The sequence below is a fragment of the Limanda limanda genome, chromosome 8, assembly GCF_963576545.1.
Source record: "Limanda limanda chromosome 8, fLimLim1.1, whole genome shotgun sequence".
Classification (NCBI taxonomy): Eukaryota; Metazoa; Chordata; class Actinopteri; order Pleuronectiformes; family Pleuronectidae; genus Limanda; species Limanda limanda.
Genome location: NC_083643.1, coordinates 12,350,510 through 12,378,464, shown reverse-complemented (window position 1 = coordinate 12,378,464; position 27,955 = coordinate 12,350,510). Strand labels below are relative to the sequence as shown.

General features: G+C 42.0%; 3 protein-coding genes and 1 non-coding gene across 4 annotated transcripts; 2 read left to right on the top strand and 2 right to left on the bottom strand.

Annotated features, from left to right (window-relative positions):
- On the top strand, positions 1 to 7,957 carry LOC133008763 (fatty acyl-CoA hydrolase precursor, medium chain-like). Its single transcript, XM_061076039.1, has 13 exons — positions 1 to 158; positions 993 to 1,185; positions 1,274 to 1,415; positions 1,665 to 1,798; positions 1,974 to 2,127; positions 2,408 to 2,512; positions 2,619 to 2,717; positions 3,385 to 3,528; positions 3,633 to 3,710; positions 3,800 to 3,947; positions 4,505 to 4,654; positions 4,762 to 4,834; positions 7,649 to 7,957. Exons 1-13 carry the CDS (start codon positions 68 to 70, stop codon positions 7,833 to 7,835), a joined length of 1,698 nt encoding a protein of 565 aa, XP_060932022.1. The 5' UTR covers positions 1 to 67; the 3' UTR covers positions 7,836 to 7,957.
- A 2,179-nt stretch (positions 7,958 to 10,136) lies between these two features.
- Positions 10,137 to 16,150, top strand: LOC133008764 (fatty acyl-CoA hydrolase precursor, medium chain-like). Its single transcript, XM_061076040.1, has 13 exons — positions 10,137 to 10,291; positions 11,101 to 11,293; positions 11,382 to 11,523; positions 11,772 to 11,905; positions 12,082 to 12,235; positions 12,558 to 12,662; positions 12,769 to 12,867; positions 12,968 to 13,111; positions 13,216 to 13,293; positions 13,385 to 13,532; positions 14,289 to 14,438; positions 14,546 to 14,618; positions 15,842 to 16,150. The coding sequence occupies exons 1-13, from the start codon at positions 10,204 to 10,206 to the stop codon at positions 16,026 to 16,028; spliced, it is 1,695 nt and encodes a 564-aa protein (XP_060932023.1). The 5' UTR covers positions 10,137 to 10,203; the 3' UTR covers positions 16,029 to 16,150.
- A 1,532-nt stretch (positions 16,151 to 17,682) lies between these two features.
- Positions 17,683 to 26,455, bottom strand: fbxo31 (F-box protein 31). The gene is made up of 9 exons (XM_061075855.1): positions 26,002 to 26,455; positions 23,830 to 23,901; positions 22,667 to 22,743; positions 21,952 to 22,119; positions 21,740 to 21,814; positions 21,526 to 21,635; positions 21,202 to 21,355; positions 20,515 to 20,888; positions 17,683 to 19,545 (listed from the first exon to the last, which is right to left on the bottom strand). Exons 1-9 carry the CDS (start codon positions 26,381 to 26,383, stop codon positions 19,323 to 19,325), a joined length of 1,635 nt encoding a protein of 544 aa, XP_060931838.1. The 5' UTR covers positions 26,384 to 26,455; the 3' UTR covers positions 17,683 to 19,322.
- Positions 26,456 to 27,162: 707 nt separating this feature from the next.
- On the bottom strand, positions 27,163 to 27,235 carry trnar-acg (transfer RNA arginine (anticodon ACG)). The gene has a single exon. It is a non-coding gene; the product is annotated as a tRNA-Arg (tRNA).
- Positions 27,236 to 27,955: the final 720 nt, after the last annotated feature.

The window sequence follows — 27,955 nt, the reverse complement described above, 5'->3', positions numbered from 1 at the left end:
AGTTGTAGTTGCTCAACTTCGCAGGCGGTGCTTCCTGTGTGCTGAGCCCGAAAGAAGGAGAGAGACCATGGAGTCCCGTGCAAAGCAAACTGTCCTCCGTCTCCTGTCAGTGCTGAGTGTCTGTGCTGCTGCTGCTGCTGCTGCTGCTGACCCACAGGGTGAGTACACCACCAGAAAATAACTGGGAGAACCAGGGAGCTGCCTGCAACTTTGTCAACCTGTAGAACTTGTGCTCAGTTAGACTCTCGCTGAACTCAGACCTCACCTTACACCTACATTTGGTGAAAGCCTCTGTGTTCAAAGGTGAAAACAACACCCCATGCACATTAGCAGTTTTAACCATTTAGGAAGAACCTGCTTCAAGTTAATCCAATATATGGTTAAGAGAGTATCGTTACCATACTTGCGTAATATGTTCTGACAGAAATTAAATTTCGGTCGAGAGATTAGATGCAAAACACAAGCAGACTTTGAGGATTATTTTCTATTTTTGTTTGTCATTGTGATGCTGCAGGCCGATAAGTATTTATGAGAAAACTAATTTCTCTGCATGCTGATCTCTCATAATACATGAAACGCATTATCTTTGGATCTGATTACACTGTTAGTCTGAAGAACTGGTGCTCCGTCCAGTTTGGCTATGTCCGTACTCTTATCAGTTCACATTTTAGACTTTACATCCAGTGGTGATACTGTGCATTCAAAGGTGAACATCGTGTCACACGCACACTGATCCTCCATTTAAGATAACTCTTTGTCATATTGATTTCATTCTCACGTAAACTGACCAACACAGGGCTTGGAACTGAGGGTGTATCCCCCACTCACCCACAGGTAGATAATGACCAGGAATGTGTAATATGATACAACCTCCTCGTGAAGAACCTGAATGTTTGGAGACCTTATATTTGTTACAAATCTAAACTTAATGATTTTGTCCTTGTGAAGTGTCACATTCGGATTCTCTACTGAGTCCCACTTTATTCTGACAGCACCTGAAGTTCACACGGAGCTCGGGAGCCTGAGAGGTGAGTATGTGAGTGTGAAGGGGAAGGAGCCCGGGGTCCACGCCTTCCTAGCGGTCCCGTTTGCCAAGCCACCTGTAGGCCCTGCTCTGAGACTGGCTGCACCCCAGCCTGCAGAGGGATGGGAGGGAATGAGAGACGCTACCAAGCAGCCGCCCATGTAAGGCATCCATGTGCCCCAGCTGTTGCATGTCCCACCGGTGGGTATCACTACCAATACTTGTTGATGAAATACTTCCCCCTTTCAGGTGTGTTCAGAATAAACAGATGGTTATAGATCTGATGGCTAAAATCGACATGGGGGTGGCACATGTCCCGGACATTTCAGAAGACTGCCTCTACCTCAACATCTACACTCCTGCAAACAGATCTAAAGATGCCAAGCTCCCGGTAAGAAGTCCTTGTTGCATGTGTGTGCAAAAATGAAAAAATAATTCTCAGTATGAAAAAGCAGAGCAATACGCTTAGAAGACACCGACCAAGATGTCAAGAGAGTTTATGGTGGTAAGAGCTGAGTCGATGTAATGTGAACAAAATCCATCACTTAGGTTTAGCTCTGGAAAAGTTTGATTACTTGGTTTGATTACTTTTAAGAAATTCATAATGTCTGAACATGAGGGTGTTTCTGTTTTTGAACAGGTCATGGTCTGGATCCATGGCGGAGCGTTTACTATTGGGTCAGCCTCAATTTATGATTGCTCCGCCCTGGCTGCTTACCAGGATGTGGTCATAGTTATGATCCAGTACCGCTTGGGATTCCTGGGCCTTCTCAGGTAAAAAACGAATGGACTTTCTAAGCACAGTTACAACGAAAATACAAGGATTACATTCTCCTACTTTGGTCCCGACCTATGCCACATGTGAACAAAGTGTGAAAATCTGCTCACTTAACCAGCTTGTGCGAACGTAGCCTGGTAGACTATAACTACAGTATATGGTTCTCTGCAGCACTGGAGATGAGCACATGTCCGGGAACTTTGGCTTGTTGGACCAGGTTGAAGCTCTGAGGTGGACCCAGAAGCACATTCACAGCTTTGGCGGAGACCCAAGCTCCGTAACGATAATTGGGGAGTCTGCTGGTGGAGTGAGCGTGTCCCTCCTGGTAAGAATCAATCTGCAGAGGTGGGACCTCAAAGCAACACTGTGCAAGTTTGAAGGTCCAGTGTGTAAAATAATCCTTGTGGTGTTTTCACTCGTGTGTTTCATCCAAACTGGACGAATTGTTGTTTTCCTAACCCTAGAATGGGCCCTTTTATATTGAAATACTTTATATTTACATCAGGAGCGGGTCTTCTCTACGGAGGCCGCCAGGTTTTTTTAAAGTAGCACAAATTGGACAGAGTAAACACAGCTGTCACTTCTTCTGATGCTTTAACCAACAGCTCCTCTCACCATTGACCGAAGGCCTGCTCCACCGTGGCATCGCTGAGAGCGGCACTGCTGCAATGGATGCACTCTTCATGAGTGATCCTCTTTCAGTGGCACAGGTGAAGCATCTATGTGCATACTTAATTGTGCAAACATTGATCAGCGCATAAAAATATAATTGGATTTCTGAATTGCTGAGATGGATCCTCTTGTGTCTTTCCTCAGATGGTAGCAAATATATCTGGCTGTAGCCTGGAAAGCACAGAGAAGATCAGCCAATGCTTGAAAAACCTGGACTTCGATTCTGTTCTGACAATTACAATGGTGAGATATATTATATACACAGCCGATGTGGTTAATTGACCGTGTGCCTATGTCCTCTGTAAAGGCCGGCGCATGCTTCTGCAACGGCGTCTGCGGCTTTTCACGCAGCTGTGTCGTGGGACTCGTTTTAATTTATAGTTCCCCAACGGTTGCGCTTGATGCAAAGCAATTCACCGCCAGACCACTAGGCGGAGTAATGTTTTTTGTCGAAGTCGGCTCTTCTTCGTGTGTGGCAGTCGTCGTCGACTGTTTATTTACGGCGGCTCCTCATAGCCTTTTTCTGGCGGACAAATACGCCAGTCAGTGACGGGATATACTAGTGGTCATAGTTTTGGATCTCTTCTGCCAAACGCTCTTCTATTTGGTCCATATTCGTTCTTCTAAATCTTTCGTGGTTTCCGCCAGTATTATGGGGCATGAAACCGGAAATGCGACTCCTGAAAGGATGTAGTTAGCAGACCAATCACAGCCTTGCGGGCTTCGTGAGGCTTGCGGAGCTTTGCCGTCTAGTTAGAAAAATTGGGCGACGCACGTAAGCATGTAAGAAGGGATCTGAAGCACGTAAGGGGCCCGGAAGGGCTCTTGCGCTTCCGGGCCCCTGAAAATGCAGAAGTATGCGCCGGCCTTAAGTTTCCTGTGAATCAATAACTTTTTTTCCAATCTCCAGATGGAAACCTTGAAATATGGTGTAACCATTGATGGACACTTTCTCACTAAAACTGTGAATGAGATTTTCCTGGAAAAGGCATTTCCCACTCTGCCTGTAATGACCGGTGTTAATAATGATGAAGGTGGCTGGTTACTTCCAAGTGTAAGTGCTAAGTGAATGATTGTTCCTGAAATATGTTGCTGATGGTCACTTGTTTTGCTGCTGTGCGTGTCTAGAACCTTAACTGCAGCTGCCTCTTTCCTCAGTTTATGTCTCCTCCAGACTGGATTGAGGGATTAGATCGGGAGCATGTGGTCAACATAGTCTCCATGTTTTTCAGTGATGTAAGACAAACACTGCCACACATTACAGCATCACTCTGTTTTTATCTTACTCAAGTTTCTTAACCAAACGTGTTCATTGTTATTTCAAGCCCAAAACTGCAATCCTGAGAGATATGATTTTAGAGGAATACATCGGAACCGGTGAAGATCGAGTGAAAAACAGAAATGGATTCACTCAGTTGCTGGGAGATGTTTTATTTAACATTCCAGCTATCAAGACGGCAATGGCCCACAGAGGTAATTTTCTATACATGCTAATGTAAATGTATTTAATATGACATATTAATATGAGTATTAGGGCTACAGTGTAGGAAACAAATTGGATATTTCAAGAATGAAGTCGTAATTTTTCTAGAAAAATAAATATATATATTACAAGATGGAGAACCAGTCCTTGAGTAACTAAGAAATGATTTCCTCCTCAACAAAAGATGCAATTTCCTCCCAAGACTGAGTTGTTCTTTTTTTTAGAATTGACACATTTTGTAGCACAATCTTTTCAAAGCCCGATATTTATGATAATGTGGTGCTGATGAGCCAACAAATGAAGTATTTCTTTATCGCTATATTATAATTATACTTTAACAGGATGCTCCACATTCCTCAATTTAACACTGGAGACAGATGTTCACCTTATAAAATAACATAACCTAAACTAAATACTTTATTTTCACATCACCGAGTCTCAGATTATTTTTCTTCCTGTCGCAATTTAAGAAGCATCAATTATAATTTATTGTCCCACATTTTCATAAACAATATCTACTGTATCCCACCCATTTATCTGCCACCAGATGCAGGCGCCCCTGTTTACCTGTATGAGTACCAGCATGCTCCCATTGCCCTGAAGGGAAAAAGGCCGAGCTTTGTTGGGAGTGACCATGGAGATGAAATCTTCACAGTATCAGGATTCTGTTTCACAACCACACATGTCAAATTGCTTGGTAAGCTCAATGTAAAAGTTACTGGCTCAATAGACCACAAGACATGTGGTGATCTGCTGTGGTTTGTGTTTATGGTTAAGTGTTTTACCACATTATCATTGTTTCAGATAAATGCACAGAAGAGGAGGAAGAGTTAAGCAGAATCATGATGAGCTACTGGGGCAACTTTGCTCGTACAGGGTAGGTATGACCTCGAATCATATACATATATGTTGTGATTATTATACCTTAAGCGTGGCACCATTAAATGGTCTGCCTTTGGGAATTCAATAAATGTTATCAGAAAAAATACTCAATATTAATATTAAAAATATGAATATTAAATATTAACTTGAATTCAGTAAAGCTACCTCGGGGCACCTAACTACAAATTTGGAACTCTGATTAATAATTCAATTAATAACTAACCAAAATTATCACGTCAGTAGATAGCAAAATTGAAGGATATGTAGTTATTGACTGTGTAGAGGTTGAAACAATTCACCCTTATGCAACATTAATGAAGACATGTGTGTTGAAGAAAAACATTGATAAATAAAAAAGAATAAAGAATAAACACACAAACTAACTGAAAGTGTACTTACTATATGCAGATGTTTGTGTGAGTAATGAAGACCCCCTGGAGTGTGGGGATCATGTGGCTGAGATCACATGTACAGTGGTGGCCAAAATTATTAGAACACCTTTAGGATCTGACAAAATTGACCTTTTTTTTGCCTCCAAAACATGATTTAATTTCATAATGTTCATGAAACATGCAGATGGTTGCTCTGATCACAAACAAGTAACATATGAAGAGAGTCCTACTGTTTTTATCCACTTTTAACTTTAATATATGGTACGTCCACCTTTTGCAGCAATTACAGCAGCACATCTCTCTGGCATAGTGTCAATATATTTCCTGAGAACTTCAACACTAATTTTATCCCATGCCTTCTGCAACTTAAGCCAAAGGCTTTCCTTTGAATGTACAATAGAACTGTCCGGTTTATTTTCCATCTCGCCCCCAAATTTGCTCGATGGGGTTCAGGTCCGGACTTTGAGGGGGCCAGTCCATCGTTTTCAATGTTCCAGCAGATTCCTTCTGTCGCAGATAGTTCCGGCAATAGGTAGGAGAATGTTTAGGGTCATTGTCCTCTTGGAAAATAAATCCAGGCCCAATAAGACGACTTCCAGATGGTACTCCCTGCCTCACCAGAATGTTGTGATATGCTTTCTTATCCATTGTGCCATCAATTTTCACTAAGGCACCTGTTCCTGAGGCTGAAATGGCACCCCACACCATAATACTACCCCCTCTGTGTTTAACTGTTGGCAAGAGACACTCATTTATATCTTTTGCCCACCCTCCGTCGAACATACACTCTTCTCTTGTTGCAAAACTTGGACTCATCAGTCCACAACACTTTATACCAATCTACCTTTTGTAAGAATAGTCAGGATTTGATCCTGGGTCTCCCGTGAGAGAGGCAGATTGCCTACCACTGGGCTATGAGGGGTGATGACTCAGATGCAGAGATAGACACAGACAAGTTGTTTGTAGGGGGAAAAAAAGGTATCTTTACTTAGTTCAGGCATCAGGTTTTAACAGCAACTAAGAATACTACCAGACAACTAAAAAACACAGTCTGGTAAATAACAGAGTAAACTTAGGATGTCCAAAAACAGGTAACAAAAAAAATCTCAAGACAAAAAAGGTTCAACAAAGGAATAGTATATAGACAAGAGGTTCTCTGATTAACACACGTACTTAACTCAAGGTTGTCAATTCCAAGACTCGGCAAACACAAAGAGAATCAGGTGACTTATAAAGGCTGGCAGATAACGCACAGGTGAACACAATGAAACAATCAAATCAAAACACATGTGACAGAAGAAAAGGAACACTGAGGACCCCACATGGTCATTTAAGGGTACCACAGTCCAAAAACCCTGACACCTTTGTCCATTTCTTGTGATCTTTTGCAAATTTCAGGCGTTTCACTCTATTTTTCTCTCTCAGTAATGGTTTCTTTGCTGCTATTCTGCCAACAAGTCCTTCTTCTCCCAGTTTCCGTCGCACAGTTCTTGAAGACACTGTTGCACCATCAGTCATTGTGGTGTTGATCTCATCACACAGTTCTTGTGACTGAGAATTTTGAGATGCTTCACTTGTCTGTCAGAAAGTTTCTTTTTTCAACCTCTCCCCTTTCGGTTCTAGTGTTAATTGGTGGCATCATGGCGGTCTAAAGTATTTTTTACAGTGCTTGGACTGCATCTCAAGTCCTTGGCTAAGCTTGTTGTTTGTAAGGAAAATTACCTAAATCTCATTATGATGGCTCTATTCTATGGTTTATAGAGCATAATTGATGACTTTGTAGATATTCCATTCGTTTAATGGGTATTTTAATGGCCAATTCAACAAAAACAACTGAAACCTCTTAAATATGCCAAGTATTCTAATAATTTTGGCCACCACTGTATGTGTTAGGTTTCGGGGGAGATGAGTGTGTGAGGGGTTGGTGCCAGGTCATGAAAAGGTCCCATTTGAGATGCTGTTTGAAGTCCGGTGAAGTGGTGTTGCTGGTTGTGGTTCCTGTTCCGTTCTGAAGTTCTTAGGCAGGCTCTCGCGTCACTGCCTTTTGGAAGGTTCTAGCAGTCTGCACCAGACATGCCTGCTTGGAGGTCAAAAGGGCTTGGGTAGGGAGAGGTAACCCTGCAGGAGCAGAGAAGAGAGAGAAGTCAGAGGGAACTGGGCTTTTATTGGTCTGGTGACGTCATGAGGCACACAATGACCAATAGTGGTGGAAAGGTGTGTCCGGGGGCAGGCTTAACACCTGAAGGTGTGAAGATGAAGCACCTGAGACTGAGTTCTGGAACCTCTCCTTTGTCTTCAGAACAAAGGAAACATTTGGTTGCAGGCTTTTGGCTACACATGTTGGCCCAACTATATATACATGGAGGTATGACAAACGTATCTATAACTTGTGTGTTTGTGTGTGCACGCTTGTGTAGTTCTCCTAATGGGGACGGCCTTGTCCACTGGCCTAAGTATGGAGCAGAAGAAGAATACCTGTCGATTGCACTGAAGGAGCAGACACCTGCTCGGCAGCTGAAGAAGGAGTGGTTTGTCTTCATGACTCAGACTCTCCCAGAGAAGCTCCGACAATACGCAGAGCAGGTTGAGCACGGCGAGCTGTAGAAGAGTCCGCTCTCCTTTCACCATTCAATCCACTTTGAAATCATTAACCACAAACAAGTATGTTAGATATACTATGAGGCATTTGTGAAGGGGGGAAATAAAAATTCGAAACAACTGAAAAACCCTTGTTGTACTTATTTTAACCTTTAGGATGTATCCCACAAAGTTTTGAAAGTCAAACTATTAGCCTTCAAAACGTTTGCCTGTCAGGTGTAGTAAGTTAAAGTTGTATGAATATCTATTTATCCTGCTTATATTGATCATCAGTTTAATACTAGGGCAAATATCTTCAAGGAATAAGAAAGCGTAATGTCTTAGTGATCAACCTTTGTTACTATGAACTTGTTTTAAGGCTGTTTGGACTAATGAAGCACACTCGGGTCATTTGTCAGGGTTAGAGGATAATTGAGAATGCTCTTTTTCTACAGCTATGTTACACATACAGTACAAACCATAGAAACACAGATGACGGGGCTCTTTTTGGTTTGTTTGGTTTATTATTGAGAAGAGTGCTTAAGCTGGAAAGCTTCCTGAAGTCGGATGTGAGCAGTTTAATAGGTCAATCTTATGTTTGTTTTTCACTAAATCAGGCGCATTTAAAATAGTACAAAGCAACACTTTACTCAATAGCTGGGTGCAGAGCGCATACAGACATGGAAATGGATTCAAAATAAGTACTTCAGTTGAGAGGAAATCATAATGCAATATTTTTTCTGCCAAATTTAGTAAAGTTGCACTCTGATATAAAAGTGTTGGCCAGTGGTTTTTTAATGATTCACTATTTTGCCCCGAAAAGAAACCTCATTATAGTCATACATGTTATGATAAATAACTAACTAACTAAATACAATAAAATGTGTAGACTTTTTTGTTTGTCTGGTCATGATACACATGTGTATCGATTTTTTTTAATTTTAATTAATTAATTTTTTTATTTTTGTTTTTAAATGTACATAGTGTTAGATATTGTGCAATGAATAGGTGGTTGAAGTCCTGCCAACACGACAGCCTGTTATCATTAATTTAGAGTAAAAAAAACAAAATAAAACAGAGCTGAGTTCATCATTACAAACATCGCTGCAGGGGATTTTTATTCTTGGCAGGATTGACACAAACTTGTGTAAAGGTTCACATTTCACTCTGAAATATGAAATAGCATAAAATATAAATATCTAAATTGTTTTTTTGTTGCTTTCATTGCAAAACAAATGCAACGCTATGTGTTTATTTAGTTCATGAATGTAAACAGTAAGGATACACTGTTTAAATTCATAAACAGTCTACGCTCTTGATCTTCATCTGTTCGGGCTGATGTTCCTGTGAGAATGGATATTGTTTAGTCTTTATCTGAAACAGCATCGAGTAGATAGATGCAGGATATTGTTTTTAAATCTCTACCAGTGTAGTACATACCAATGGCTGCCAGAGGGAGACCAAGGTCCCTGCATGAAGTATAATGAATCTGTAGTTAAACATAGACTGTATATACAGATATATTGTATATTTAAAAAAGTTTAAGTGGGGTGGATTCATGTACATATGTAGATTAATTATGTTTTCAAAACAATGATCTTGATACATTTATGTGAATAAATCAATAAAAAATACAAGCAAGAGGTTTAACCACTAGAAGTCAGCAGAAACATATTCTGCCAGTCTTACTCTTTTAATGGTCTGTTCTCCCAAAATCCCAAAGAGCATCATACCACTGGTGAATTATGGGCTTTTACAAATATTTGGTTTGAATAATGTCTGGGGTTTTCTTGCATCACCGAACATTTGAGGTGAACAGAATTCAGTTATTAAGATTTGACATATACAGGAAAAACATCAGCGGAAGTATCTTCTAAAACCCATGATCTGCACTGTCGTGTAAACTCCAGTGAAAATTGATTTTTGTGGCAGGTCAGTATGTTTACTTTTCAGAGGAGAGCGTCCTTCCTCTGTGCGTTGGAGTTCAGATAATATCACTGCCATTTTATATAAAGTACCGATATATTTAATATAATAAAATATGATCTTCTTACGATCTTACGAAATACATATTATCGTATATTATTATCAATAATAACTGTATTACTATTGTGAAATAGCATATACATTCAAATATTAATCTTAATTGCTGATCTAAATGATAGCGTAAAAAACCTTGCTAATTAAAACTCTTTACATTACGGTGAATTAGCGATTCTTCTACATTGGGGTGAAATCGAGGCGCTGTCCCGTCATCCCACCTCCCCTTTACATCAGGCGCGCTCCCGTGCGTGAGAGAAACCGTCCCCGCGGCTCAACACCGAGTTGTAGTTGCTCAACTTCGCAGGCGGTGCTTCCTGTGTGCTGAGCCCGAAGGAGAAGAAGGAGAGAGACCATGGAGTCCCGTGCAAAGCAAACTGTCCTCCGTCTCCTGTCAGTGCTGAGTGTCTGTGCTGCTGCTGCTGCTGCTGCTGATCCACAGGGTGAGTACACCACCAGAAACTAACTGGGAGAACCAGGGAGCTGCCTGCAACTTTGTCAACCTGTAGAACTTGTGCTCAGTTAGACTCTTGCTGAACTCAGACCTCACCTTACACCTACATTTGGTGACAGCCTCTGTGTTCAAGGTGAAAACCTCACCCCATGCACATTAGCAGTTTTAACCATTTAGAAAGAACCTGCTTCAAGTTAATCCAATATATGGTAAAGAGTGTATCTTTAATAGACATGCGTAATATGTTTTGACAGAAATTAAATGTAGGGCTAGAGATTAGATGCAAAACACAATCAGACTTTGAGGATGATGATTATTTTCTATTCTTGTTTGTCATTGTGATGCTGCCGTCCGATAAGTATTATGAGAAAACTAATTTCTCTGCATGGTGATCTCTCATAATACATGAAACGCATTATCTTTGGATCTGATTACACTGTTAGTCTGAAGAACTGGTGCTCCGTCCAGTTTGACTATGTCCGTCTCAGCACTTATCAGTTCACATTTTAGACTTGACATCCACTGTGATACTGGGCGTTCAAAGGTGAACATCGTGTCACACGCACACTGCTCCTCCATTTAAGATAACCCTGACCAACACAGGGCTTGGACTGAGGGTGTTTCCCCCACTCACCCACAGGTAGATAATGACCACGAATGTGTAATATGATACAACCTCCTCGTGAAGAACCTGAATGTTTGGAGACCTTATATTTGTTACAAATCGAAACTTCATGATTTTGTCCTTGTGAAGTGTCACATACGGATTCTCTACTGAGTCCCACTATATTCTGACAGCACCTGAAGTTCACACGGAGCTCGGGAGCCTGAGAGGTGAGTATGTGAGTGTGAAGGGGAAGGAGCCCGGGGTCCACGCCTTCCTGGCGGTCCCGTTCGCCAAGCCTCCCGTAGGCCCTGCTCTGAGACTGGCTGCACCCCAGCCTGCAGAGGGATGGGAGGGAACGAGAGACGCTACCAAGCAGCCGCCCATGTAAGGCATCCATGTGCCCCAGCTGTTGCATGTCCCACCGGTGGGAATCACGTCCAATACTTGTTGATGAAATACTTCCCCCTTTCAGGTGTGTTCAGAATAGGCCGATGGCTATAGATCTGATTGATAGAGTGGATATGGAGGTGGCACATGTCCCAGACATTTCAGAAGACTGCCTCTACCTCAACATCTACACCCCTGCAAACAGATCTCAAGATGCCAAGCTCCCTGTAAGAAGTCCTTGTTGCATGTGTGTGCAAAAATGAAAAAATAATTCTCAGTAAGAAAAAGAGGAGCCATATGTTAAAAGACACTGACCAAGATGTCAAGAGAGTTTGTGGTGGAAAGAGCTGAGTCGATGTACTGTAAACAAAATCCATCACTTAGGTTTAGCTCTGGAAAAGTTTGATTACTTGGTTTGATTACTTTTAAGAAATTCATAATGTCTAAACATGATGGTGTTTCTGTATTTGAACAGGTCATGGTCTGGATTCATGGTGGAGGGTTTGTTCTGGGGTCAGCCTCAACTTACGATGGCTCCGCCCTGGCTGCTTACCAGGATGTGGTTGTAGTTATGATCCAGTACCGCTTGGGATTCCTGGGCCTTCTCAGGTAAAAAATGAATGGACTTTCTAAGCACAGTTACAATGAAAATACAAGGATTTCATGCTTCTCCTTTGTTCCCGACCTGTGCCACATGTGAACAAAATGCTCACTTAACCAGCTTGTGCGAACGTAGCCTGGTAGACTATAACATATAACGTAGACTATACTATGGTTCTCTGCAGCACTGGAGATGAGCACATGTCCGGGAACTTTGGCTTGTTGGACCAGGTTGAAGCTCTGAGGTGGACCCAGAAGCACATTCACAGCTTTGGCGGAGACCCAGATTCAGTAACGATATTTGGGGAGTCTGCTGGTGGAACCAGCGTGTCCCTCCTGGTAAGGATCAATCTGCAGAGGTGGGACCTCCAAGTTTGAAGGTCCAGTGTGTAAAATTTAGGGGAAATGGGCTGAAATTGAATCTAAAATAATCCTAGTGGTGTTTTCACTCGTGTGTTTCATTTAAACTGGACGAATTGTTGTTTTCCTTACCCTAGAATGGGCCCTTTTTTATTGAAATACTTTATATTTACCTCAGGAGCGGGTCCTCTCTACGTAGGCCGCCAGGTTTTTTTAAAGTAGCAAGAATTGGACAGAGTAATAACCTTTGATGTCACTGCAGAGTCACAGCTGTCACTTCTTCTGATGCTTTAACCAACAGCTCCTCTCACCATTGACCGAAGGCCTGCTCCACGGTGGCATCGCTGAGAGCGGCACTGCTGCAATGGAGGAAGTCTTCATGAGTGATCCTCTTTCATTGGCACAGGTGAAGCATCTATGTGCATACTTAATTGTGCAAACATTGATAAGCGCATAAGCATATAATTGGATTTCTGAATTGCTGAGATGGATCCTCTTGTGTCTTCACTCAGATGGTAGCAAATATATCTGGCTGTAGACTGGAAAGCACAGAGAAGATCAGCCACTGCTTGAAAAACCTTGACTTCGATTCTGTTCTGACAATTACAATGGTGAGATATATTATATGCACAGCCGATGTGATTAATTGACCTCGTGCCTACGTCCTCTGTAAGATTCCTGTGAATCAATAACTTTTGTTTTAATCTCCAGATGGAAACCTTGCAATACGGTGTAACCATTGATGGAACCTTTCTCACTAAAACTGTGAATGAGATTTTCCTGGAAAAGGCATTTCCCACTCTGCCTGTAATGACCGGTGTTAATAATGATGAAGGTGGCTGGTTACTTGCAAGTGTAAGTGCTAAGTGAATGATTGTTCCTGAAATATGTTGCTGATGGTCACTTGTTTTGCTGCTGTGCGTGTCTAGAACCTTAACTCCAGCTGCCTCTTTCCTCAGTTTATGTCTCCTCCAGACTGGATTGAGGGATTAGATCGGGAGCATGTGGTCAACATAGTCTCCATGTTTTTCAGTGATGTAAGACAAACACTGCCACACATTACAGCATCACTCTGTTTTTATCTTACTCAAGTTTCTTAAACAAAAGTGTTCATTGTTTTTTCTCAAGCCCAAATCTGCAATCATGAGGGATATGATTTTAGAGGAATACATTGGAACCGGTGAAGATCGAGTGAAAAACAGAAATGGATTCACTCAGTTGCTGGGAGATGTTATATTTAACATTGCAGCTATCAAGACTGCAATGGCCCACAGAGGTAATTTTCTATACATGCTAATGTTAATGTATTTAATATGACATATTAATATGAGTATTAGGGCTATAGTGTAGAAAACAAATTAAATATTTCAAGAATGAGGTCGTTTACTTTTCTAGAAAAATAAATATATATATTACAGAAATTCAGTTGTGTTATTACGAGAATAAATTCATAACATTATGAGAATTACTTGTGAATTTAATGAGAAAACAGCCATTATATTACACAAATAAGGTTGTGATATTACAAGAGTTAAATTTCTAATATTACAACAATGAAGTTGTAAATTTACAAGAGATGTTTCTATAATGGAACATTTTGTAAATAAGCAGCAAGGAGAACCAGTCCTTGAGTAACTAAGAAATGATTTCCTCCTCAACAAAAGATGCAATTTCCTCCCAAGACTGAGTTGTTCTTTTTTCAGATTTGACACATTTTGTTGCACAATCTTTTCAAAGCCCGATATTTATGATAATGTGGTGCTGATGAGCCAACAAATTAAGTACTTCCTTATTTCTATATTATAAGTATAATTTAACAAGATGCTCTACATTCCTCAATTTAACACTGGAGACAGATGTTCAGCTTATAAAATAATATAACCTAAACTAAATACTTTATTTTCATATTTTCATCACCAAGTCTCTGATTATTTTTCTTTCTGCTGCAATTTAAGAAGCATCAATTATAATTTATTGTCCCACATTTTCATAAACAATATCTACTGTATCCCTCCCATTTATCTGCCACCAGATGCAGGCGCCCCTGTTTACCTGTATGAGTACCAGCATGCTCCCATTGCCCTGAAGGCAAAAAGGCCGAGCTTTGTTGGGAGTGACCATGGAGATGAAATCTTCACAGTTTTAGGATTCTGTTTCACAACCACACATGTCAAATTGCTTGGTAAGCTCAATGTAAAACTTACTGGCTCAATAGACCACCAGACATGTGGTGATCTGCTGTGGTTTGTGTTCATGGTTAAGTGTTTTACCACATTATCATTGTTTCAGATAAATGCACAGAAGAGGAGGAAGAGTTAAGCAGAATCATGATGAGCTACTGGGGCAACTTTGCTCGTACAGGGTAGGTACCTCGAATCATATACATATAAGTTGTGATTATTATACCTTAAGTGTGGCACCATTAAATGGAGTTCAATAAATGTTGTTATCAGAAAAAATACTCATTAACTTTAATTGACAGTAAAGCAACCTCGGGGCACCACCCTGCATAAGAAAAAGAAGCCAAAATATTGATTAAGTCTCATGAAAGTACTAACAACAAATTGGGAACTCTGATTAATAATTCAATTAATAACTAACCAAAATGATCATGTCAGCAGCAAAATTGAAGGATATGTAGTTATTGACAGTGTAGAGGTTGAAACAATTCACCCTTATGCAACATTAATGAAGACACGTGTGTTGAAGAAAAACCTTGATGAATAAAAAAGAATAAACACACAAACTAACTGAAGTGTACTTACTATATACAGATGTACATATCAAAATGGCAGCTGGCCACCAAGAAGACCCCCTGGAGTGTGGGGATCATGTGGCTGAGATCACATGCTTGTGTTAAGTTTCGGGGGGGATGAGTGTGTGAGGTGTTGGTGCCAGGTCAGAGAAAGTAGTTAGGTGCATGCAAGGAAAGAGTCTGATTCTATGACGATTATAGAAGAGCTAACATTAGCTTTCAAATAACGTATTACCAAAGATCACAGCAACACCAATCAAACTTATAAAACATCACATGAATAGAATTTAACAGTCCTGGGCGTAGCCTAGTGTAACGAGCCCAGTCGTGTCACCAGATCATGAAATTGGGAAAAAAGGTCCCGTTGAGATGCTGTTTGAAGTCCAGTGAAGTGGTGTTGCTGGTTGTGGTTCCTTTTCCGTTCTGAAGTTCTTAGGCAGGCTCTCGCGACACTGCCTTTTGGAAGATTCTAGAAGTCTGCACCAGACATGCCTGCTTGGAGGTGGAAAGGGCTTGGGTAGCGAGAGGTAACCCTCCAAGAGCAGAGAAGAGAGAGAAGTCAGAGCGAACCTGGCTTTTATTGGTCTGGTGACATCATGAGGCACACAATGACCAATAGTGGTGGAAAGATGTGTCCAGGGGCAGGCTTAACACCTAGGTGTGAAGATGAAGCACCTGAGACTGAGTTCTTGAACCTCTCCTTTGTCTGCAGAACAAAGGAAACATGTGGTTGCAGGCTTTTGGCTACACATGTTGGCCCAACTATATATACATGGAGGTAAGACAAACGTATCTATAACCTGTGTGTTTGTGTGTGCACGCTTGTGTAGTTCTCCTAATGGGGACGGCCTTGTCCACTGGCCTAAGTATGGAGCAGAAGAAGAATACCTGTCGATTGCACTGAAGGAGCAGACACCTGCTCGGCAGCTGAAGAAGGAGCGGTTTGTCTTCATGACTCAGACCCTCCAAGAGAAGCTCCGACAATACGCAGAGCAGGTGGAGCACAGCGAGCTGTAGAAGAGTCAGCTCTCCTTTCACCATTCCATCCACTTTGAAATCATTAACCACAAACAAGTATGTTAGATATACTATGAGACATTTGTGAAGGGGGGAAATAAAAATTCTAAACAACTGAAAAACCCTTGTTGTACTTATTGTAGCCTTTAGGATGTATCACACAAAGTTTTGAAAGTCAAACTATTAGCCTTCAAAACGTTTGCCTGTCAGGTGTAGTAAGTTAAAGTTGTGTAAATATTAGGGCTGGGCAAGTTAATTACGAGTTCACTCATCACTTATTTAACTCAACTAATTATTTTATCTCGCATTAACTCAGGTTTGATTATTTATTGTTTTATTGTGAAAGTCAGGCTTTTATTTTGTGAAAGTCTGTTGCTGACTGCTGCAGAACCGGAAAAAAGAAAATAATTGGCGGATAAACAACCATGGATAAGGTTACGGAGCTTTTACATGGCCATTTTCATTTTAAAGTTCTTCCAGACGGCGGAGTCGACAGAACCAAAGTTATTTGTAGCCACTGCCAAGGTGAATTTCGTTATCACCGGAGTACTTCCAGTCTAAAATATCACCTGAATGCAAAACACACAGTTGATATCAGCAAATCATTCAACGAAACAGCGAGCGGAGCGAGGCTTCGGCAGACTACGTTAGACGCAGGGAGGAGTATAGTTTTTCACAACGAAGAGGATAACAATAATGCCCTGGCAGTGGCATTGAGCTTTAACTTTGTATTTGCTTTGATAACATTGTTAAGTTGAGATTTACACTGAATATTTTATTTAACTGCTACTGTATTAAATGCTGATGTTAAAAGTGTTTGCACAACAAATGTTATGGCACTTTCTTTCATATGGCAGAACATTGAAAATAAAATTGCGCTATACACTACTTTTTAATTCATTATTGGAGTTTGCGTATACAAATGCGATTAATCGTGATTAATCAGGGAAATCATGCAATTAATCGCGATTAAAACTTTTAATCGTTGCCCAGCACTAGTAAATATATATTTATCCTGCTTATATTGATCATTGTTTCAAACTAGGGCAAATTTATTCAAGGAATAAGAAAGTGTGATGTGTTAGTGATCTACCTATCTTAACATGAACTTGTTTTAAGGCTGTTGGACTTATGATGCACACTCAGGTCATTTGTTAGAGGGTTAAATAGAAAAATCGAGGAACACGTACCACCAAGATTAACGCAGACCTTCTGCAATATATCACAAATGAAAACACAACATTTTGGGTGGTTTTCATACATCAGAGGGCTCTTGTATTGTAGGTGTCTTTGAGATACATCCATATGTTATCTATTCTGCTGATCCTTAAAGGATTTAGGGGGCTGGAGCCTATCCCAGCCGACATTGGACAAGAGGCGGTCTACGGCCTGAAGAGGTCGCCAGAGTATCGTTGGGCGAACATAGAGATAACCTAACCCATATCCTGCAGGTCTTTGGACTGTTGGGGGAAGCCAGAGGAAACACACACAGATAAGGGTAGAACATGCAAAATCCACAAAGAACGCCAAGAGATACAGTATCAAATTTTCAACAGTGGCCCTTAAGATAAACACAGTAGGGGTTAATAGAGAATGCTCTTTTTTTTTTTACAGCGATGTTACACAAACCATAGAAACACAGATGACAGGGCTCTTTTCAGTTTGTTTTTTTTATTATTGAGAAGAGTGCTTAAGCTGGAAAGCTCCCTGAAGTCGGATGTGAGCAGTTTAATAGGTCAATCTTATGGTTGTTTTTCACTAAATCAGGCGTATGGCATTTAAAATAGTACAAAGCAACACTTTTCAAAGGCAAATCACTCAAGTACCTGGGTGCAGAGGGCGTACAGACATGGAAATGGATTCAAAATAAGTACTTCAGTTGAGAGGAAATCATAATGCAATATTTTTTCTGGCAAATTTAGTAAAGTTGCACTCCGATATAAAAGTGTTGGCCAGTTTTTTTTTAATGATTCACTATTTTGCCCCGAAAAGTGCACTTGGAGTAAGAAAGCTACCGGGCATTAGCATCAGGCCGTAATGAGACACACAGACACTTGATACTTTGAGTTGCACTTTGAGCCTTGGTCTGGGTAATGTTCAGCAAGCTTGGTCTCAAGTTTGAAATACGTTGTAAGAGAGGAGGGAATATCTTTGCAGGCACAAAGCCAGGCAAACAACATGTCAGCCATTTAAAACAAACCACAACTTAAATACGTTTGTTTCAGACCACGATTATATAAGCACGTAAACTGTATAATTAAGAAACTATAACCCAATTCACAGTATGTTAATACATTATATTGTTGTATTGCAGTTTTCAGACCTACATAATATCTTGTCAGGTGTGGTGACATCGAAACTATATGTGATGTGGGAAAGTGAGCCGGAGCATATCGCTGAAAAAGATATGGTTAGAGTACAAAGGACAAAAGACATATCACCCTGTCCAAAACTGAGTGCTGAAGCTACAGTGTTCGATAAGACAGCACGTCCTTGCCTGTCAATGGTTGGAAAATTACCCAGTTGTAAAAGTCAGTCAGTATTCCTATTGGACGAATGAAGATAAAGAAGGCAACTTAACACATTTTAATACACGATTTTAACTGACTTGTGGCAAAAACACCTGAGATGCTGTCTTTTCTAAATTCAGATGTCTTTAACGCAATAATAAAAAATAAAAAAAAAAGCAAGGCATGCTGCTCCACGAACGAAAACATCATGTTTCAGGTAATGTTTATGAGTGTGGTATGATTAGATCAAAAAGAAAAATGCAGCATGCAGGTCAATATGATGGGCACTGAAAGTATTATCAGACTAAATATATATATATATAGCCTTATAATATTAATATTATATATAAGAATACATTGGACACCTTTATCCTCTTCAAGCACTACTAAGTACAGACATGGTTTTAGAATCAGAGGCACGTACAGTTCGATCCATAATAAGTGGTTGAGAAATACTTTTTCTCCTGGGGGAATAAATAAATAAATTAAAAACCCGTGACCTGTTTTCATGCTGCACCGTAGGATTAAGGTCACGCAAAAGTGAGGTGTTGACGTCGCCTTGAGAGTCATTTGAAAATTCTCGTATGGGAACAGGAGCCAGTGTGCTTGGTGACATAACTAGCTTCGGTAGACAGTAAAACACTATTTTGTGAAACACAGACGATATCCTGGAGAGTTACGGGCATGAGCTAACGTGATAGTAATATTGTCAGCAGAGGTGATTTGTGTGCAACACTTGTTGTTAACGCTTTGTGTTGTGGGAGGAGACTAAAGCTTAGGTGCATCAGGATGTCCAGGACTGCATGCTGTGCAGCATGGCATCAAATCGCTCCATGTCCGGGGCGTGAGCGTGGGCCAGTTGGTCCTTGAGGCGACTGTACAGACTGAAAGACTTCAGCTCCAGCCAGATGAAACCAAAGCGGTCCTCATCAAACAGCACAAAGAGCCCCGGGGTGCGCTCGGGGCTCGTAAAGCCGTGCCCGGCGATCAGGCCTGTCCCATAGAAGCTGAAATGGAGAAACACCAATTCATCAATATTTTGTATGTATAATATATATCCATACAATATATATATCCATTTGGTTACAGACTCTGCTTTAGCATATAGAGTAAAGAATGAAAAAAAGGTTAATGGTTAAGATATTTTACTTACAATAACTATTTTCAATAAGGATTTATAACAACCACCTTAAATAATATTGCAAATAAACTGAAATTAATCATTTTAATTTGCAGTTATCAATCCTAACAGAAGTGGTTCCTTCAGTGAGTGGGTGATCATAATAATAATTATAGTATAGCATACAACCAAATACAATGATGAAAAATAATATAAAAACATGTGAAGTTTTCTTGAAGGTTGCTTTAAATAAATAATCGGTCACAGCCAAACAACTGGTTTTGTTGATCTATGAGTGTTATCTACATTTTACAGGGTCACCAATGACCAAGCAGGTCAGTGGTTCGATCCCCTTCCAGTCTGCATGCTTAAGAAGAAAGCCCAAATTGCCCAACAGCTGTGTCGGCAGTGTATGATAGAATGAGCGCTGTATACAGGAGCTGTTTGTGTGTTAGTGCTTGTGTGTGTGTGAATAGAAAACCAGTTTTTTACCATTCCATTCAAAGTCATACCTGTGATTGGTACAGTTAACTACAGCAGGAGCTCTGCACCATTTTGCACTACACCCAACTGAATTAAGTGTGAGGGTCAAAAATCTTTGTAAATTAATTATCATTGTCTTAAAGAAAAATCTAAAGTTCCAGCCAACAGCTCTCACAACAGCTGTTCAGCCAACATTGTTCACACATACTGACATGCATTCGAAAGATATGATTTCAACCTGTTCGCACTGAACTTTCAACAGTGAAGCAATTTACAACAGCTCAGGATTAACGGGTGCACTGTGTCTGACAGAGGACAAACAGTCACCTGAGGATTTAACACGGTGTTCGTATCCTTTTAGCCGGGTTCTTACCATTGCCTGCAGGTGCGAGGGTACACCTCGTTGCGAGCCATCACCCCCAGGGGCAGGACAAACGGCTGAGTCTCTAGAGGACTGGTGCTGCTGCTGGGGCCGGGCGGGCAGCTGTCTGAACAGGCACCATGGGCGACCTCCAACCCTTCCGCCACGCTGGCACCGCCACAGGCCTCCTCTGCTGCCGCACCGCTGACCGTGGGAGAGACGACCTTAGCCCGCTGTTCCGTTTCCCTCTGCACCTCCGCGTGCACCCCCAATACGAGCTGAGACAGTTCCTCTATTCTGCGCTGGTTTTCCAAGTCTGGGAGGACAACGGGCCGCCTCAGGTCAACGTCTAACGTGAGCTGCCCTGCAGGAACGTTGGGGTCTCCCTGCAGGAAGGAGTGTGATTACAGTTTGTACCACTTGCAGATGACTGTGGTGGATTCATGCTGTTATCCACTGGTTTAAGTATGTAAAAATATTCACTTCAAAAGGCATAAAAATCATAAAACAAAATGTTGGCTGATTAGTAGCCAGAGGAAGACCATTACCACATTAACAGGATTTTAAATGATTAACAGGAAACCTGTGATAATCCAACACAGCAGGGCTATCATGCATTCCAGGCCTTTTTCATTGGTTACTTCACCATGAGGGAAGATTCTTTTTGGGAAAGCAGATCTTGATTATTCACTAACTTACAGTGAGTTTGGTGGCTCTTGCAGAAGTCCCATGGAAACTGAGCATGACGATCTCCAAGCCGTGACTGCCGTAGGTCCCTTTGAAGAGGCCGGGCTGCAGCAGGTCGGAGGGCATTCTAGGAGGAAGGTAGATCCTCCGGTACGTCAAGCAGTTACTGTCGGGAGAAAGAATGTGAACGCCAGAGCCAGTCTACCCGGTCGGGTTATACATTCATCCACTAGAGAATTCTACATATATGATGCTTCTCTCGTCATTAATGTTAAACCCACAAGAGCCACTGAGTAAACAGACAGAGGAAGTTTGATGTAAGGAAAACTCTCGTACTCGTATTGACTCGTGTAAATGAACTTCATCAGGATGAGCTCCTGCATGTGTTCATGGAAGATTTCTTCCAACGTCCGGCCCCATTCTTCCTCCAGCCATGTCCTGAACTCCTACACGCACACACAAACAGGTGCACACACAAACGCTTTAAACCTTTTTTGAAATTCATGAATGCTACCTGAAGAATTACACAAAGGTTATCTCAGGGACCCACCTCCTGTCTGCCTCCTGGCATGCGGTGATGATCCGTCTGGTTACATTTCGTTGAAAATTCATCCTTCTTGCCAGTCTGAAAAAAACAAAATATGACACACACATTGGAGGACGGCCTACTTATTTTTAAGCTGCTCACCTCAAATTACTGGACAAACATTTATCCTGTCAAGCTGATTTCTTTGGTGCTTCTTGAGCTGTGCAACCCCTCACCTGTATGTCCCCTTTGTGGGGACCCTTGTGTCCGTACATACACTCCACTGTGGCCTTATTGCTCTCCAACATGTGGACACGGAAGAGTGGCCGTCTCCTCATGGGATCCTCCACGCGAGGGTCATGAGGTGGTAAATACATCCAACCAATGATGAACAGCCCATCCACCTGGAAGAAAATAACTTCTTTTTCATTTATCAGCCACTGGAATTATTTGAGGTCTCCTGCCAAAACAGAAGCAATTGAATATTTATTTTTTTATGTAAAAGTATAGACATTGTTCCTCATCTTAAACATACAATATGGAAGTCGGCTGTTAATGGTCTCTCATTCTAAACAATAACAAAAGACCTAGTTGCTGTCACCACCACCAACGCAGATGCAAATCAACCTGACTTGCAAATCATGTTCACAGACAAGTAAAAAGGTTTCAAAGTTGTATGCATGTTACGCAACAAACGGCAACGAACAACCATGATCCTTTGCGAGTGACCAATATAAAAAGTGGAAGGAAGTGGCTAACTGGCTATCATTGTTTTTTCCTTTGTGATATGTTGTTTATGAAAGTAAAATGAAACTTGGGGATTTTTCTTGATTTTGGATCATTTTAGTTCACACAGGTCTCGTTATTTGAAGACATTTTTATAAAGAATTGTAACATATCATATTTTAATGAAAAAAAAAATCTGTATTGTGTTTGTGTTACACTACTTACCACAACGTTGAGCAATCCGCCGTAAGGGCCGATGTCAGGCTGCCATATGCCCAAGATGTTTCTGTAAGGGTAAAGCACTGCAACACAAAAGCCCAACATCACACTTTAATCGTCAGTTTCTGCAGTGACACACTCACACTTTACTACAGGCTGTATTGTGCATGGTTAAAAAACACAAGAGGAGTTCAAATCCACAGAAGGAGATTTTGTGTAAAAGTTTGTCAGGAAGGACTCAATGAGACATAAGCTGACCATGTCCCTGTCAGCCACCTTTTTGAAAGCACACACGAGGCACATTGTGTCAACTGGCCTCAAACAAACACTGCAGAGGAGGTTTATTACCAAGTTTACTGTTCACACAGGGTGCATTACACGGATGCAACCGTTTGCTTGCAAGTGAAATCAATACACTAAACACACACACACACACACACACACACAACCCCTCATGCTTCAGCCATCCACGTTTGAGGCCAGTGTACATACAGTGTGTGTACACGTCTCAATAGTCCATGTGCTCGTAGTAAGGCAGGAGCTTCATGAAGCGCCCAGACTTCACCCGAGGGTCCACACCTGGCGGGGCACAACACAGGCACGTGGAGAGCAACCACGGACCAAGGCGTGCTCAGGCCAGTGCAGCACTCTAATGAGTTCAGTCATAAAATTAAATAATGATCTATTCAGAGAGACACTCTGCCCGGCGTGGCAGCTGGTGTTACAACACAGGAACAGATGGAGGGAGAATACATTATCAAAAAAGAGTTTCAAAATAACTTGTGGCATCAGGTCTGAGTGAAAGTGGGACAGAGAACCCATATTCACACCAACAACTGCTTTTGAAAGGAATGCATCTGCAGCAAAACACTGTCAACATTAGGAGACCCAAGTGGACACCTACCCCCGCAGAGAAAAAATAGAGAATAATATTGACTTTATTTATCGAGCACTTTTAAAAGTACAGCATGCTGCACAACAGGAAAACAAATGGTTAAAATACAGAAGGGAGTACCTACATAAAAATGGTGATAATGATAAATTAACTGTAATAATGTAAAGACTGCAAATGCTGAATGCTTTGATGGACTGAGAAGGAAACAAATAATTGATTAATTGGATAAATTCATGGGAGGCATGAGAGCTGATAGTGTTCAAATCAAACTCACGTTTCACATAGAGCTCCCTGCTAGAAACTCCTCCCACCTCCACCTTCCTCAGATCCCCCTTCAGATCAAACTCTGCAGAGAGAAAACACAAGAGGAGAATTAACGTGACATTAAAAACATATCAGGGCAATGCAAGGCACGCGTAGCATTAGCGGTAATGGACGTCGTTACGAAGCAGGGAAGGTTATTTAAACAGGGAAGTCAATGATCTCCATATTTATCGAATTCACAATGTTAACCGTTGAGTTACACATTAACTTAAACTCCAGTCAGCAGATGAGATCCAATCCCCTCTGCTGCTCGGAGATTCACAGGATTTCTTTAACACAAGTGAGCTTAACGGCTGTTCATTATGTGTCACTGATATAATAGGATAATGATTCCGTACGCTGCAGCACTAGATCACATATCTTGATGTTTGTTTTTGTCATAAATTATAAGTAGAAGCAGGAGAAATCACAGTAATCCCGATTAATATGCTAGTATTTGTTTGTGTCCCTCATTTCCGGGAGTCCTGTCCCTTAACCTCTGATACAGGTTGTTGTGCTCGCTGTCTCCACTGTGACTTTACTGCTCTCTTGTATCTCTGCACCACTGAAAGTCAGGGCTTGAGCGCACAGTGTTTTTTCTAAGAGTTTTTTAAAGGGTAAAAACATGTTTGCGTTTTTGTTTATTTCTCTCAGTGATAAAAAGAGGTTGCTCCAAGTGTCATTGCATTCAGGTTGTCGTGCAACTTTTCAGCATGCAGCATTCCTAAGCGCACCACTATTATACGCTGGAGTGAGAAAATGTTGTGTGCTTTTATTTGATAAATGAAGTGGGGTTCTATTCACTGATCAGCAACAACATTACAACCATCTGAGTAATATTGGTCCATGTCCTGCCATCAAAGCAGCTCTGACACATTGACTCCACAAGTACTGAGGGAGTCCCCTGGTATCTGGCACCGGGACTTCAGCATTTGTGAGGTGAGGCCTCTATTGATCGGACCGGTTATTCCAGCACGTCTAACGGCTGCTAGATCAGATTAAGATCTAGGTTATTTTGAGGCGAAGTCGGCACATCGTCGGGGTCCTCAGCGCACACCTGAGCAAGTCTTTAAGGGAGGCAGGGCACATTGTCCTGCTGAAAGATCCCAATGTCACGTGGGAATACCGATGCCATGAAGGGGGGTGTACGTGGTCTGCGACAATGTTCAGGTAGATAGTACGTGTTAAAGTAACATCCAAGTGAATGGCAGGACCACAGGGTTGGCCAGCAACAAATGCAATGCACTGCACAGGGGTCCGAATGTGGCTGAATCATATTCAGCAATAACCTTAGACCTGACGTTAGCTGCTGGCTCTGGAGATGCTCTGACCCAGTCGTCCAGCTCTCACAACTTGGCCTTTGTCAAAGTTGTTCAGATCCTCCGTCCATTTTTCCTGCTTGCATCACATCGACCTCACTTGCTGCCTACTATAAGGCCACCTCTTGCAACTGGATAGTCACTGTTATTCACAACACCCATTAATAGTTTTAATGCTGTGGCTGATGGGTGCAAAATGGATTTATTGACAGGGGCCAGATATACTGTGCTATTTCTCCCCTGAATAAATTATTTATAACTTACTTATGCAAAAGTGGATATTTGAGTCCATTGTGGGCACTGTGGTGTGTCAATAAACAGGGATGCTTTGTTTGTATATCTTAACCTGAAACTTTATCTCACTTGATTTAGCTGCCATTTTTAGCCACTCCTATATTATAACATACAGGGTTTTCTTTATGAGTGTGTACTGACACTGTACAAAGGTTTGATGATTAAATACAACTCACGACGGACTAATTGCCTCAGCAGTTTCCTTGATGTGGTTCTTTGCAAAACATGAGCAGTGACAGCCAGGAGGGGGAAGTGAATCTTTAATAACATTAGAGTCATGCTGGGGGGGTGGGGGTGGTGCTGATCACAATCATGGCCCCTGTCCCAATAGGCTGGATCCGGCCCTGCATCAACAGGCTTGTCATTTACCCTGACTGATCACCACGGGCCTGTCAACACTGAGAGGCCTGGCTCCGTTTCTGTAAAGCACTGGCTGGGTTAATGGTTCCCGCACTGATCGATAGAAGAGCTTTCAGGCGGAACCAAAAACTGCTGACGACTGTGTGACTTTCTGCGATCGCTGTATTTACCTTCGGTGCAGCGCCTCCTCCAGATGGTCTCCATGTTGAGGATCTGCCGGAACGCCTTGCAGACGAGGCCCACGTTCGGCAGCGACGGCCCGGGCAGCAGGGAGAAGATCTCCACCAGCAGCTCCGGCGGGAGGTCCGAGAGGGACTGCGGGTGCGGGGGTCCGGTGGCGGAGCTTCCTCCTCTGTGGTGGACAGCGGCGTCACTCGGCCCTGCAGCGGAGACGTCTCCGGAGACATGTCCCCGCGGCTGGCCCACGATCCGCTCCCCTTCCTCCTCCTCGTCCATGTCGGAATCGCTCCCCTGGCCCTGCTGGTTCTGCCGCTGCCGCCGCCGACACCTTCGCGACTGGCCCACTCCGCAGAGCCTGGCGCACACAGCCATCCGTAGTTCAGCAGCCGGGCGACATTACATCACTACGACATGTCAGCTGCTGCAGCCCGGTCTCCTCCTCTATGGTCTCCTCCTCTATGGTCTCCTCCTCCTGCCCCCGAGACGTGCACTAGCGGCGGTGGCGTTTCCTGTGACGTCACGGCCACGCACGCAAACAGCGCAGAGGCGTGGCGTCCCCGCAGCATTCACAGAGAGTCACTACGCAAGAGAACACACACAGGCTGTACTATTACTAGATGTCTCGTCTGCGTTGCCGGCCAACGGAGACGAACGTCCGCACATGGCGGCCATCTTGCTACGGGGCAGCGCTCTCACCCGTAACATAGTGTAGTTGAAAATTGAGCAAGTTATGGTTATTTACCACTACCTACACTATGTTACGGGTGAGAGCGCTGCCCCGTAGCAAGATGGCCGCCATGTGCGGACGCGCGTCTCCGTCGACCAAGACATCTAGCCTTTATATATGGTACTATTCCCCTTTGGAATGTATATATCACACGCGTGGTTTCCTAACGTGTTTCTGTGAGATGTCTTCAGGGCGGATCGTCCACACAGGGAGGCAAAGAGACACGATACAGGATGTTGTTATTTATAACTTCTGCAGCTTGCTACTTCAGAATCAACCCGTGCCGATCAGAGTCCTCCTCCTCAGACTGTTCTAAAATGTCTTGTGAACTGGTTTAATATTCGAGTGTGGACGTTGAATAAAGACTTTTATTTAATGTATAGTCAAAACGATTTTCTTGGCGGTGAGGAAAAAAAACAAAAGTCGAGCTAGCCAGGAGTCGAACCTAGAATCTTCTGATCCGTAGTCAGACGCGTTATCCATTGCGCCACTAGCCCGTTGAAGATCCACCAGAGGGTAATGGAATAGTTGAAGTCTACATCAATGGCGATTGGCTTTCATGACCAGGATTCGGTTCGACTCACATGTGGCAGCGGTCTAATAGTTTCAGACACATTCAGAAGTCTCTCCAGCTGTTAGTGCCAGATGATCCAGATGTGGTCAGCAGCTTCCATCATCACAAACAGTCGCTTCATGTGACTCTTTAGAGGAAAAGATTTCTCATCTCTCTCAAGATGTAAGATTTTCTTTTTTCTCCCTGCGTTTGGCCACATGACGATGAAAGGGGAGTGACGTGATTTGTAAATAGGGTAAATCCAGTACAAATATAATTTGTATATAATTAAAGTAAAATAAGTTCAAACAAATATCGGTGGGGAAAAGGTGAGTGACGACAGACAGTAGACTTTTCTATCTCACATTAAATGACTGGTGAACTGTTATGCTAATACAGTTATTCTCAGGAACCAATACCTGGTGTTATTTAATCAAGTTGTACAGTTGTATGAAAGCCCATTTCCGCTACTGGCATGAAGAGGAAAAAAATGTGTATCTCATGATTATGACTTAGTATCTCATTATTATGAGATTGTATATCATAATTATGACTTAGCATCTCATTATTATGAGATAGTATCTCATTATTATGACTTAATATCTCATAATTATGACATAGCATCTCATAATTATGAGATTGTATATCATAATTATGACTTAGT